Below are 13,678 nucleotides of genomic sequence, written 5' to 3'. Positions count from 1 at the left end.
ACATTATAAAATTATTATTTGTATACAACTTATGGACGGCATCATTTTTGTGAATTAATGTGAATAACGTGCATAATAAATAGATTTGTACAAATTGCGATTTCTTGCTTATTGAATTATTGCAATATGGATTGCAGTTCAAAAATACTTTTGAATGGACACACATATTGTACTTAAAAGATTGTCCTTTAAATAGTAATTCACTTAGAAAACGTAGGTGTATATCTAAACATAAAGATAAAATTTAGTTATAAAATTTTCACGTATTGCATAAAAGTATTTAATTCTTGTAAATAGTCTTCTTTCTTAGAGTAATAAAAATTTGTTTTCAATTTATGTATTTCAACGTTTCCGGATTCCATTCCAAGCGCCTAAAAAAAGTAGTACAAATTGTAGTTTTATAAATTATAACATACAAACAATTTAACATACCAAGTATTGGCAAGACATTTCTCGTTTTGTTTTGCAGGATGATAATTGCATACATTTTATACACCCATTTTTTTGCATGTTTACTTTGCATGTTGGATATATATCACTACTACTTAAGTCCCATATATGTATGCTAAAATATTAATACGAAAAACATTATTTAAATTATTTGCATCGATTTTCATTTTTTTAGTTTCTCTTACCAAGAATTATTGTCTAGTACAAAAATCAAAAATGGCTTTGTCTTTGACCATTGTATCGATTTAATTTCACACGTATTGTCTTCGTCTCTTAACTGTAAAATCGGCTTTTCGATATTTAAAGAATGTAATCGAATTGTTCCATCGTCACAGCTAACCTGTGATAAGAAAATGTTTTAGATACGGTAAAATTAGAAATAATAAATATGAATAAAACACTTTACCAGAAAAAATGATTGTTCGAATGGACATGTTTCGATACAAGTTACGTTTCCAGAAGGATCTAGAATATCAGATAGAGAAAATTATTAATGCATGGTTTAAAATGGATATATGATTGATAACTTACTAGTATCCAACTTTGTATACACAGCAGGGTTAGCTTTGTTACCAATGGAGGTAGCATGCAAAATACTGCTACTGTTAGTGACAATATAAAGATTATTAGTATCAATGCAATCTACATGCATGTTAATAAAGGCAGCTGCACTGATATTTCTGAAGGGTTAAAAAGATTTTAATAAGATCAGTATTTTATATGGTACACAAATTATTTAGGAATATTTACTTTTTTTTAGAAGATTGTAAAAGCAGCTCTTGACTCTTAACAAGTCTTATACTACCCCAAAGCGATAGTCCTAAGTCGTCGATATTTTTGCCCATATTATGCAAAACGCTCCATATAATAAGAGAACCATTTTCATTTAAACTACATATCTATTATTATAAATAACACAGTAGCATTAGTAATTTATACCCATCACAAAATATAAAATAATGCGTGCAGTAATATTAACAAACCTGTATTGGTACAAACTTATTATTACGGTGTTCTAACGATTTTTCTTCAATTTTAGATAATATACGGATTGCAACAATTTGTGAAATTTGAGTATTTATTTCTGTCTTTGTTGCTGTTGTGTATGTAGGCATTCGTATTGTCCAATCTAGTTCATTGGCTTTATCTGTTATTTTGTGATGCCACATTTCATCTTCTTTTAAATCCCAGAGACTTATTGACCTGTCATCCAAAATGTTCGTCAATTTTCTTAAAATTCATTTCACAATACTTGAAAAAAACTTTGAAAGAAATAATATACCCGTCTTGAAGACCCGCAAATACAACATTGTAATTCGTCAAATGGAAACAACATGCAGTAATGGGACAGGTGGAATAAAATAATTTTATTGGCGTCGATGGTTCAGAAGTATTCCAGACACATCCAATGCAACAATCAGTAATATAATCCTGTTTGTTAGACGTCTCAATTTCCTGTCAAAAATGTTAATGTATTATTTTTTCTCCTGCATTTAATTCCACTCTCCAATCAATAGTTCTTACTTCTTCGACTGGAGAATGAACAGTCATTAAGATTTTATTTAAGACTTCAGAATAATGGATTATTGTCACTGCTCTGCCAGCCAAAAATGTTACCGAATTTACAGAAAGTCTGACAACACCGTCGCTGAATGCTATTTGTTCTTCATTTTTAAATACATTACCACCAGATCGTCTCTCTTCTAATAACGATAACATTACCTTTCCTGCACGATTCATAAAATCACTTAATCGTAATATATCGAAGGATAGTAATGGTAAGAAATTCATAGTTTCTGTGCTACTGTCACTCCCAACTCCAATTTGATCCTAAAAATTTTGTGTATTTTACAAATATTTATGAGAATAACAGCAACTAAATTTCACATACCGTTCGAAATAAATCTAAATCTTCTTTGGTTTTTAAATCTTTTCTACATGTTATTGGAAACTGAGTCCATTTATTCTTAAACATAATTTCCTCCGTTTGCGTTTCTGTATCAATATTATCTTCACCAGTTTGTGTGGATACCTAAAAATCAAATGCATTAATCTCGTAATTAATATAACTAAATGTTGTTATTACTATGTAAATACAATACTTGTTGGGCATTCAATTTTCCATAACTTCTAATAAATTCTTCATATGGTATAGGTGAACATTCTAAGAGAGACCACTCCATAACATCTAATTTTATCATTTCTAACAGTTCTTCTCCCCTACTTAAAATTTTCTTTGATTCCTAAAAACAATTGTAATTATAGTTATTAGTAAAGGGAATTAAACTATTTCGTGTTAATTTAAGTTTATTACTTTTGGTTTTTGTTCTTCTTTAATTTTACGAAAATCGATAAACGATATTTGTGAAATCGGTGGCGACTTTGTAAAATCACCGGAACGACTATCTTCAAATCCTTCATCGGTAGATAATGGTAGTGACTTATTTTCTGATTTCTCTTCACTGTATAAAAAAAGTGTACGTGTACATATAAAATTATTATTAAAATGAGTACTACTTTAGCAATTATTTAACAACTGTATAATTATTTAATGAGAAAATGATACAAGTTGTACAATAAAAACTATTTAATTGTCTTGAAACTTGATTTTACTCAGAACAAACCTATATGATTTATTAATTGGTTGTCTTATTTCAAGAAGTGAAGATAGCTTTGGATCATGTGCAATTGATTCTATTCTTGCTGCTCTTTTTCTAGCTTCAGTAAGTTCATAATGACCAGAATCATGCATATGCTCTTCCTCCTTATGTTCAGCACTATTTACAATTTTTGGCTACAGTAAAGTGATAACTTGAAATAAAAGAAATTCCCATTCTCAATATTATCTTATAACAAAGTAAATATTAATACTTGTTTTGCAGTGTGTAATTCAATTGGGTCCAGTGGTAAATTACTATGATTGTTGCTTGTTTCTTCGCTAACTTCAGATGTTTCACTGTCTGTGCACTCTTGAAAATCAGATTCATAATCCTATAAAATGATTTAAGTCAGATCTAGTATGGTACTATTATTATGAAGTTTTATACTTCACCTCAAAATCATCCTCATAATTATACTCATTGTCTATCTGAGGTGTTTCCAGTTGCTTCTTTTTAGTTTGATCTAATGTTTGTGAAGAATCTGGTCTACTTATAGCAGAATGTAACATTTTTACTTCACTTGGACTTAATGTCCTAGATAATTTGCGCTGTCTAGATTTTATTTTAGACTCAGTTGTTTCTAATGCACTTGAATGTATTCTAACTTGTTCCTGACTTTTTGATGTTGAAATATTATTTTTGTTAGGTAATTTAGTATTAAGTTTATTTAAAGCTGATTGTGGTACAAATATTGTACTTAGACCTCTTTTTTCTGAATAACTACTCTGTATTCTTCCACTGCTGCTTTTGCTGTTTTTTATGGCATTATTACTAGTTGATGTTTTTAAGTGATCAGTTGATGTTTTAGATGTTAGAATGCTTTTTGATGATATTCTAGAATTGTTAACATTTGATTTGGATGTTAAAGATGAAGTTTCTTTGAAAGGCACGGTTTTAGGAGATCTAACTGAAGATTTTGTACTGCTTTTGCTTGCTTGCACATTTTGTGTTAATCTTAAGTAACTTTCATTCTCCTTCTTTTTCTCAAGAGTTTGAGATGTTCTTATTAACTTCAATTCTACTTTTTCAGAGTCATCTGTCTTAGATGATGAGTTTTTCGATTTAGTTCTAACACTTGACTGTTGTCTATCTCTGGTGGTTGAAACCTTCTTAATTGCTCCCTGAAATACAACAATAATACTTTCTTGATTGCTACATAAGAATTAAAAAATGTAATTTTTTATTCAATTGTTAAAATCTTGCTAGTAGTATACGTGTTATATTAATGTTATTGCATTTATGTGTCTTTTGCATGCTGTCCGTAAAAGTCAATAGATTCGAGGTTGATAATTAATGTGCACTCTAAAGTTGAAATGTCACGTTCGTGAAATTATAATGATCTTGTACGAAAATTCGAATGATGTATGAATAATCAATACGTGCTCAACCGCGGTTAGTGTAGAAACATACAACTAAAATATATTCTTTCCAAATATAACAAAATACCACCTTATGAGACATTATTCTTCTGATTGATTAGTGTTGACACTTAAAAAACCACCATGATGTAAACTATTGTCATTGTTCTAACAGCGCTATGCGTAGCTCTTGATAGAACTACATACAGTCATAAATGCTTGTATCATCTATTGGTAAAGGGTTACGAATAAATTTCTCGTTTGACATTTGCATTTCTTTTTTTCATAATTTTCATTTTCCAAAAGTAACGTTAAATTAAATAATTATTTCAAATTTATTTAGAAAATCCTTCTTCTCAAAGTTTATTTTCTTCCAATGAAATAAATGCAGCAGAATTATCGAAATGACACCGAAAAGTGAAGGTTATCGGCGTAAAATAATAAAAAAAGAAACACTTAAAGAGCTGGAAGTCAAGTAAGCGATATTAACGTGATTCACGATTAATCTTAGTAATCATTTGAAACAACGAATAGGTTGGCGCGCCGTAATAAAAATGATAGAAATCCCGAACAAGATCTCCTTCGGCTACAGGATCAAAAATCGACAGTTTCGGATCTAGTGTACAATTATTTAAGGAAAACTGCATATACCGATAGTGTTCGGAAACAGCGTAATAATGCGTGCAATAGGTTCCGTAAAAGAAACGCAAGGAGGAGAACTATTCATCCAAAACGCAAATACACGAACGCAGGTTTAAACCTACAATTAATTATGCCTCTTACTTAATACGTTTAAATTATTTTTAACCCACCTGTTATCCTTCAGAGAATAACGGATTAAAATCTTACATATGTAACGCACTTTCAATTGCTGTGTATTCCGGATATTTAATTCCCACCGATAGAAGAGGGCAATTTTTACGACTTTCTCCGTGCATGACATTACGTCACACATTCGACCAAGAATAACACACCATAAATCGAAATACGTAACAATAAAAAAAAAAAATAAAGAATATGAATAGAAAAAGTGGTACGAAATTTATTTATTACATATTTTAAAAAATTTACAAATAATAAAACCAATCGTCAAAATCCTCAAATTACAATCAGAACATCAGTGTTATACGTATCTATAAAAACTGGAAGAAGAAACAAATAAAAAGAGTGTTTCGTCAGAAGAAAGTTTCAATCTAAACTTGAGGTTATGTTTACAAGAATCACAAGCAAATTGAATAATATTAATTATTCATGTCTCCTCGTTTCGCTCGTTGTTTGCACTTTTCCTGGCAACGTTTAATCCATTCTTTTACTTCTCCCACGTGATTTCTCGATACTGACGGAATGAGATCTTGCAATTCTTGATAAACGTCGTTCACATTATCCGACTCTTCTTCGTTTAACTCACCATTCTCTGTTCTTCTGTCATTCACTTCTGACGTTCTTCTGCTTCCTTGCGTAGATCTTCTCCTTCTAAAATTATTCATCTGAGATTTCATTCTTGCTTCACTTTCTTCACTCAATTCTTTATCACCATTTCCTTGCAGCCTATTTCGCCTCGACGAAATATCTCTTCCACTTCTATGCATTTCAGCCTCGCACGTGCAATCATCCACGTCTTCATCAGTCAAGGTCACGTTGCACGAGCATTCTGGCGCTTCTTCAGCCACGTTATCATCTTCGTATTCATTCTTTCGTCTTCGCGAGGTTCTTCCTGATTCTTCGAACGGAGTTTCACACGAGCAATCGTTGTAATTACTTTTTCTACGACGCTTCGATATTCTAGGTGACGAAGGCAACGAACGATCCTTTCGAGCATTCGAGCAAGCGGTTTGGTTCATCGAGATGGCATCCGGTCCGATTAAGTAGTACTCGTTCTTCAGTAATTCCATGACAAATCTATCGTGGAAATTCGTTCGTGAGGATGAGGAGGATCTGTCTGTCAATTTCGTCGACGTATTACCGACAGAGTGTAAAACCTGGCAAACTACGAAGTAAGATGCAGAGTGTATACTTTGCCTAGACAGAGAATTGGTGAATAGGCAAAGATGGCAACAGAGTTACTACACTCGAACAATAATAAGAATGCAATTTCTGTAGAAGACATTTTTACCAAATTTTAAAAGTAGCAGAAATATTTGAGGTTAGGTTAGATGAATTATACATAAAATTTCTTTTGTAAGATTGAAAATTACGTCTCGGTGACGATTTATTACAGAATTTTCTTTATTTTCAGCGACCTCAACTAAGAGAATGATCATTCATGAACATGCTAAAAGGACGAAACGCTGCTGGGCTTCGAGAGGGATATGATTCTCTGTACAAGCGAAACAAGCGGAGCACAGGCTTAACAGGAGCGAGATAAACGGTTTGCAGTTGCCTTGAAACACGATCGTGTCTCACGCGAGACACAATTTTCGCCTGCACCGGCTGTTTCGCTACCTTTGACGCAGCAACTAACCCTTGGGAACAGACCTGTTTCAGCACGGTTCGCACCTGAGCGTAAAGGTCACCTTCGTCGCGATAATTCGCCTGGATATAGCCGACGATATCCTCGACGGAGGAGGTGGGCAGCGATGAGTCTTCCTCCTCGTTCTGTAGCCACCTCATCGCCTCCATCACGCGCAAGGAAAATCTCGACGAGTTCTCCGCGATGAGTACACACTCGCAGAATTTCTGTGTGGAATTGTCGGACGAATTTCATAGCTGTATATAAGTACTTGTCTGTAATTTAACATTTCGATGTAGTAGTTTGTTATCGTCGATTTTATTTATTTAAACGTCTTTTGTAATTGTTCATACGTAAGGGTGTGAGATGTATCAACCCCTTGACATATGATTTTTCTGCTAAGTACGCGTCTAGGAGTTAGTTGTTTATTGTTTTAATACTGTATTAGGTAGGAGAAGCCAATGTATTATTAGAGTAATTGAATTTGGTAATTCTTAGGTTGATAAATTCAAGTGAAAGTTAAAGTTAATTGTTTATTACTAGTATAACTGTTTTTGTCATATTTTGACCAGAATCTGTTCAACATCACCAACTTTTATTTTAAAAAAGGACAATTTTTATTCGAATCTTTGCTTTGGAATTTACGTTATCTCCTTGTGCACAATCTGCTGCACATTTAGCTGCACAAAATTCACATTTATCAGCGTCGTCGTCGTAATCGTCGTCTTCGTTCTCCTTTTTATCCTCCTCGAGGATTTCGTCGAGCATTTTGTTCGCATCTTCGTCCGATATTTCTCCCTGCGCCGCCGAATTCTTCATACCGAATACTGAAGTGATATCAACTTACAGACGAAGTTCGCAAAATTTTGTGAAAAGCAACTTTTACATTGCGTCAAGCTTGTAAATCTAGACTGTCGCTTCTCGAGACACCTTGTATCGTCTTGAAACAAGCAATATGACGATAATATTCAGAATAGTTCAGACTGATTATTTTGCGAATTTTTTATACAATATTCAGGATATTTCTCAAATCTCTGCTTACGCAGTCAGATTCGTAGGTTGAAAAAATACAGAAAATTCGTCGATTTACGTTTCTCTAAACTCCAACAATTCTCAAGATGTTAGATCAATTTTGAGAATCATCTTCGTCTCTTCAAAGTGGACGATTGACGATAAAAAACAAAGAAATAGTTACATCGACTATGACTTACTAAATAATTTCAAGCATTAATCAGTCCTAAAAAGAAAAGAAAAAAATTGATCATTCCACGTTCAAAAACGTATCGGATTCATCTTTCATTGGTGTTACACGTGTACATACACACGAGGGAGAGTTTCGTTTGTGTTTTCCATGCGTCAGTATCGATTTGCAATTTAAATAACACTACACAGCGAATAATGGTACGGTCAGGGGGCGGTGTGTTGGCCTGGAGAGGAAAATAGGAGGAGCATTTGATCGCTGAAGGGAGGAGGATCTCGGGCTTAAAATATTAATAAGAAGCGGTTACCGAGCAAATGTATGTTCGTGGACGCGGAAGCGGCACGCTTTTATTTCCGACAGTAACACTGTATATACTGCGAATCGCCACGAATTATCGAGTCCGCTGTGTCATGTAATATCGTCCGATAACGGTATACTATGTACAATGAAATTACGCGGCGTTACGCAAAATGTATCAAATTTAATTCCCCTTTCTTTTTATCGTATGATCACGATACATTTGGTCCACTTTTTTGCTAATACGAACATTTGCAAAGGTTACTTTTAAATTAGTCTTAGTATTGTTATCGGGTAGAATTGTAGAATGTATAAGATAATTGACGAATTCGTGTAATCTAGGGTAATTGACATAAGCGACTTGGTGGCGAAAAGAAAAGGCAGAGAAAATGAAAGAATAAAAAAATGCACATGATGATTAAATGAGAAAAGAATTGATGAAAAGGACACTTTAATTTTTTAAATAATTAAAATAATTAAAGAAGGCCACTTTAATGTTTCAGATAAGTAAAATAATTAAAGAAGGATTTTTAATTTTACCAAAAAATTTCAGAAGAAACAGAATTTCTTCTAAAATAGAAACTGTTACATTCAGAAAAGCGTTTTACAAGAATCTGCAATAAATCAGACGAAGTAATTAATTTCTACAATTACAGGGTGCTTGAAAAAAAAAGTGTATATATTCTCTTCTCTGTGCAGTTGATTAAAATTGCAAGATTGCCAAGAATCACTTCCATTTCTTTAAAAAAAACTTATTTCGATACAAGTATTAACGTTTCTTTTCCAACACCATGTATTATAGAATTGCTGATTGTTCGTTCAGAGAAGCTTTCCTTCCAAAAGAAAGATCTCCAAAGATAAAGAACTTGTGCCTAAAATTCTGGTTAGTAAAAGTGAGTTAAAAGGAAAGAGAGAGCTGAAATCAGGTTGCAGATAAATCTTCACTTTTTCCACAGTTTTCCTTGGAAATTTTTGGCAAAGGTGTGGACTGTTGTTTCGCGTCTGATAACAACTGGCAGCTGGCTGGCCAAGAATTACCTGGACGAGTGCGGATAAGAACCGTGCCAGCGCGGTAAGCCACAATTCGCCAACAGCCTGGGAACTGAAAGGGTTGCGTACACCTTTTCCATGCCACAACCGGACCAAAAACAGCCTAAATGATTAAGTTGCTCGACTGTTGAAGGATCACAGTACCGTTTTGCAATACCTTGTAGCAGAAACGAAAGTGTTCCGATTAATTGATACGTGGCATTTTAAGGTTCTTCTCTTCTTTCCATGAATTTTCGCTATGTAACCTAAATCGTTCGTTGGTCCGATGAATTTTCGTACAAAGACTGAAAATATAGAAGGTAACAATTATTCGAAAAATTTCTATTTGAAACATTTTTGCAGTAATCGAAAAATATGTCGGGGAGATCCTACAAAATTTAACACGATCGAATTTTTCAGCTATTTCTTCATCATCGTCGACAGTGCAATTTTTTAAAATCACCGTTCGAATATAATTCAGACAAATCCTCCTAAATACCTTGGTTTCGGAGAAACCCTGTGTAAAGTGAGAGAGCAAACTTAAAGAAAGGAAAAGAAGAGAATTTCAACCGTTCGACAGTTTATCCCAAGCGAGACTCGGGCAGAGGGTTAAATAAGGAACAATTTAACTCAAGAGAGACTTTTAGGAAGAAAGTTCGAAAGGGACGAGATATTATTATCAGACCTGTGACGCAGGGTTCTGTACACTCTGCTTTAAAAATAATCACACACGACGTAATTACCAAAAAGAATACTACGTGTAAAATACAAATTTTATACACTCTAATTCGTAATTACATTGGACAGTCAAAGGGTTAACTAAATATTCCTAACATTCGCTCAACCTAAGCGTAGAGCTTCAGAACGACCCAAACATCTTTGTCACCCTCTTTCGCCCAATGCACAAAGATCGAAGCTAACGATACATCCGTAACGTTACTCGAAAAATTGAAAAAAAAGAAGAAAAAATTCAGTCCAAACCAAAGGAGGAGAACACACGCGTTAATCTCTCGATCGCAGGCGATACTTCCCGCACAAAAGGAAGCGTAAACGAAGTAACGTAAACGGAAACCTGCTAATCAGCACACACCTGCTGACACGGAACACAGAGTAGGAAAAGGAACGCAGAGTTACCGGGCGTAAATTAGGCGAAGCAAAGAAAAGTTTAATCGCGTCTTTCGGTCGAGGGCAAGAGGAAGGGGGTAGTCCCCGTGACGACTTGATGAGATAACTTTGCTCGAGTTGCGAAACAACGGGCGTCACGAATACGTGACTTGGCGCGAGGGTGGAAATGGAAGGAGGAATCCGTGCATCCTACGCGAAGATGGTAAACGATGGATGAAATTAAGGGTCGGACACGCGACCCCCTCGCCATGATGTCGCTTTCAGGTGTACAAGACACACACTGGCTTGTGCGTGATCTTCCACATTCGTGCTCGTGTATCAGCTGCAAGAAACGGTGAACAAACATTTCCAACGATGCGAAAATACTTGTTGAAGCTTCGTCGACTCGACTTGTGTTTCTCTTCTTTTGATAATTTAAGTAACAGAATATTCATGATGGTTTTAAGTACGATCGTGTCAAGGGAGTATTCGATTTTGTCTTTCGAATTTTCGCGCAATATTGAAGGTTTCATTGGAATCATTTTGAAAGTCTCTTATATCAAAAACACGTTTTTTCGCGGGATTTCAATTTTTGTTATTTCGACGATAAAGTAGCGAAATATTCGGGATATTTCTAAATACGATTGAAGAGAGGATCAGTTTAGTTTGAAAGTATCGAAAAATTGATTTCCTTCTTTTTCAAATAGAGAACATGAAAAATATTGTCTTCTGAATTTTGGTACAATATTCAAGCTTTAATTTAACCCATTTTGAAACTCTCTTACACATCGTACTCCATCGAATCTTCGAAAACAGTGAAAAACACGTTCCTTCAGAGACTTCGACTCCATTTTTCCCGCAGTCTTACCTCGAGTGATAAGCAATTTCTTCAATTTTTCTACAGCATGAACACCGTAAGAAGCAACTCTTCTCGTCCCCAGGAAAGGAAGCAAAATGTCTACAAAATTCTACACATTTTCCATCAATCGATACGATCGAGTTACGACGCTCCTCCGGAGAAGGAGAAACAACGAACCGGGGGGCGGAGAAGTCCCCGATGTGTCCCGACATTACTCGCCAAGTTCTCGTCGTTCTGTCGGTCGCTCGTTATCATTATGTGGCTGGATTCGCGATAGCGAACACCCCCGCTGTTCTTCCTCGCTTGGTCTCTGCTCGTGCGAACCCAAACACCTGTCCGCGACCAGCAGGTAACGTGACATCACGTCATGTGACCTCCTGAGCCCACGGAACTCGCCCCTAAACCCCCTTCGATGCCCCATGATTCCGCGTGACCTCCGGTCTAATCCTCCTAATCGCCGTCCTGGAAACTACACACACGGAGATTACACTCTCTTCACCGATATACATGTATATCTCGAGTTCTGCTTACCCAACTACTTAAGTACGTATCCCTCTGATTTTGCCTTCTCCCTAAGCGACGAACAGGTGAAATTCAGAATTTTTTCTGTGAAATGTAAGGTAATTTTGAGCAGAAACGTGGTAATTGTGTAACGAACAGAGACTTCCAAAAGACACGTGAGAAAATGATCTTTCAGAATACACACGTGAACTTCCGTATAGTTTCATCGAGTTTCATTTGTTCCAACATATTCGAAGTCTATCGAAAATCGACACGAACTTTCTACTCGACCCGATAGAACGACACGTAGTTAACCCCTCGACAGTTCATCCCGTGTGAGATTCGGGCAAAGCGTGAAATATTCAACTCAAGAGAGACTCTTAGGAAGAAAGTTAGAAAGGGACGAGATATCGTTGTCATAAGTATGACGTAGGGTTGCGTATCCCTTCTCTTAAATCACCATACCTGGCGTGGTTATTAAAGAAAAACCTACCTGTGAGATATAAACGTTTTGTTAAGCGCGAGGCTCGGGTGCAGGGAAAAGTAACAAGACGCGGTTGTACGGTGATAACACAAACGCACACATTTATTGCAACGAAGGGTCCATTACACGAAATATAAAACGTGCAGCGCACGATTCTCTCCAAGAACAATTGAATAGTCAACCGAGGCATTCCACGAGACGCAGCATACCATCATGGCGCCCGCGCGTCGGTAACCTAGAGAACTTCCTCTAGTCTAACACGTTTTTTACAGCAATTCATAATTTTATTGGACTGTCGAAGGGTTAAAGAAACTTCTCGGGCTTAACGTTCGAAAAATCGTGAACGATACGAGTTGGGAGTGAAAATGATTTACTTTACTTCTTACTGGTACACCTGGTGGAACTTGCAGAGTTAGCTAACTGTTGTTCCTAAGACACCTGTGCCGCGGCGGCCCTCGTGAGATCACGGCCACATGGCCATAGCGCATCACCCTTCAACGCTAAATTAGATATTACGATAACAAATGGCGTTATTTAACCCGCGGTTCGCCCTCCTACCGAGTTAAATTTGAACAGGCAATACAATCCATGCCCCGTTTCGTCCCCTATTTTTCGCGTACGAGGAACGACACGCCACACCGTAAATCACCGTCGCACCTGCACAGCCTTCTTTCGTGCAATTACGCTTCCGCTAACGCAATGTAAACTTGTGTATTTTTTTTTTTTTTTTTGAAGAAGGAAAGGGGAAATATCGATTCAAGAAGTATCAGTATCGAAAATTAATACCAAGTACTTAAAATTTCAATAGATATCGATACTTCCTATTAAGTACTTTGGTATCGAATTGATTGAATACCATCAACAGTATTAATATCGATCCCATCACTACCCATAGGCCTGTAACTGTTTATACCTAAGTGACCTGGGTAAAAGGCTGAGGCAGTCCTGGTCTCTTTTTCTCAAGTGCCCTTACGAGTTTTTCACTTTCACTTCGACTGCGATTTTCTAAGCGTAAACACGTCCTTCCGCGACAAAGAAGTAAAACACGTTTAAGTAAATTCACAGTGAACGCTATTTATTTAACCCGTTAATCCAACATACGAGATATCTCGTGACCCGTACGCAATGTGTTACGATCTTCGGACGATTCCTCAAAGTGAGAGACACGCGAAGGTCAAAGGACCTTCTGGTTACTGTTTGTTGCAGCACACAGGTAAGGTAAAACTGCCGCGGTACAGGTGAATCGATCTTTTGACCATTAATTGCCATCCATGTGCAAGTTGAAC

At 36.0% G+C, this 13,678-nt stretch overlaps 3 protein-coding genes across 3 annotated transcripts; 1 reads left to right on the top strand and 2 right to left on the bottom strand.

The window, feature by feature from the left end:
• Positions 1 to 248: 248 nt before the first annotated feature.
• On the bottom strand, positions 249 to 4,571 carry LOC108577280 (WD repeat-containing protein 60). Its single transcript, XM_017940415.1, has 16 exons — positions 4,560 to 4,571; positions 3,503 to 4,231; positions 3,322 to 3,441; positions 3,075 to 3,244; positions 2,765 to 2,912; positions 2,553 to 2,693; positions 2,342 to 2,482; positions 1,975 to 2,280; positions 1,733 to 1,905; positions 1,434 to 1,653; positions 1,201 to 1,349; positions 982 to 1,130; positions 857 to 915; positions 636 to 790; positions 433 to 565; positions 249 to 371 (listed from the first exon to the last, which is right to left on the bottom strand). The coding sequence occupies exons 1-16, from the start codon at positions 4,569 to 4,571 to the stop codon at positions 249 to 251; spliced, it is 2,928 nt and encodes a 975-aa protein (XP_017795904.1).
• Positions 4,572 to 4,872: 301 nt separating this feature from the next.
• LOC108577255 lies at positions 4,873 to 5,437 on the top strand. Its single transcript, XM_017940388.1, has 3 exons — positions 4,873 to 4,943; positions 5,003 to 5,216; positions 5,297 to 5,437. Exons 1-3 carry the CDS (start codon positions 4,873 to 4,875, stop codon positions 5,435 to 5,437), a joined length of 426 nt encoding a protein of 141 aa, XP_017795877.1.
• Positions 5,438 to 5,709: 272 nt separating this feature from the next.
• Positions 5,710 to 7,736, bottom strand: LOC108577254. The gene is made up of 3 exons (XM_017940387.1): positions 7,563 to 7,736; positions 6,930 to 7,144; positions 5,710 to 6,367 (listed from the first exon to the last, which is right to left on the bottom strand). The coding sequence occupies exons 1-3, from the start codon at positions 7,734 to 7,736 to the stop codon at positions 5,710 to 5,712; spliced, it is 1,047 nt and encodes a 348-aa protein (XP_017795876.1).
• Positions 7,737 to 13,678: the final 5,942 nt, after the last annotated feature.

The sequence above is a fragment of the Habropoda laboriosa genome, unplaced genomic scaffold, assembly GCF_001263275.1.
Source record: "Habropoda laboriosa isolate 0110345459 unplaced genomic scaffold, ASM126327v1 scaffold713, whole genome shotgun sequence".
NCBI classification, from domain to species: Eukaryota; Metazoa; Arthropoda; class Insecta; order Hymenoptera; family Apidae; genus Habropoda; species Habropoda laboriosa.
This window is presented reverse-complemented; position numbering and strand designations above follow the sequence as displayed.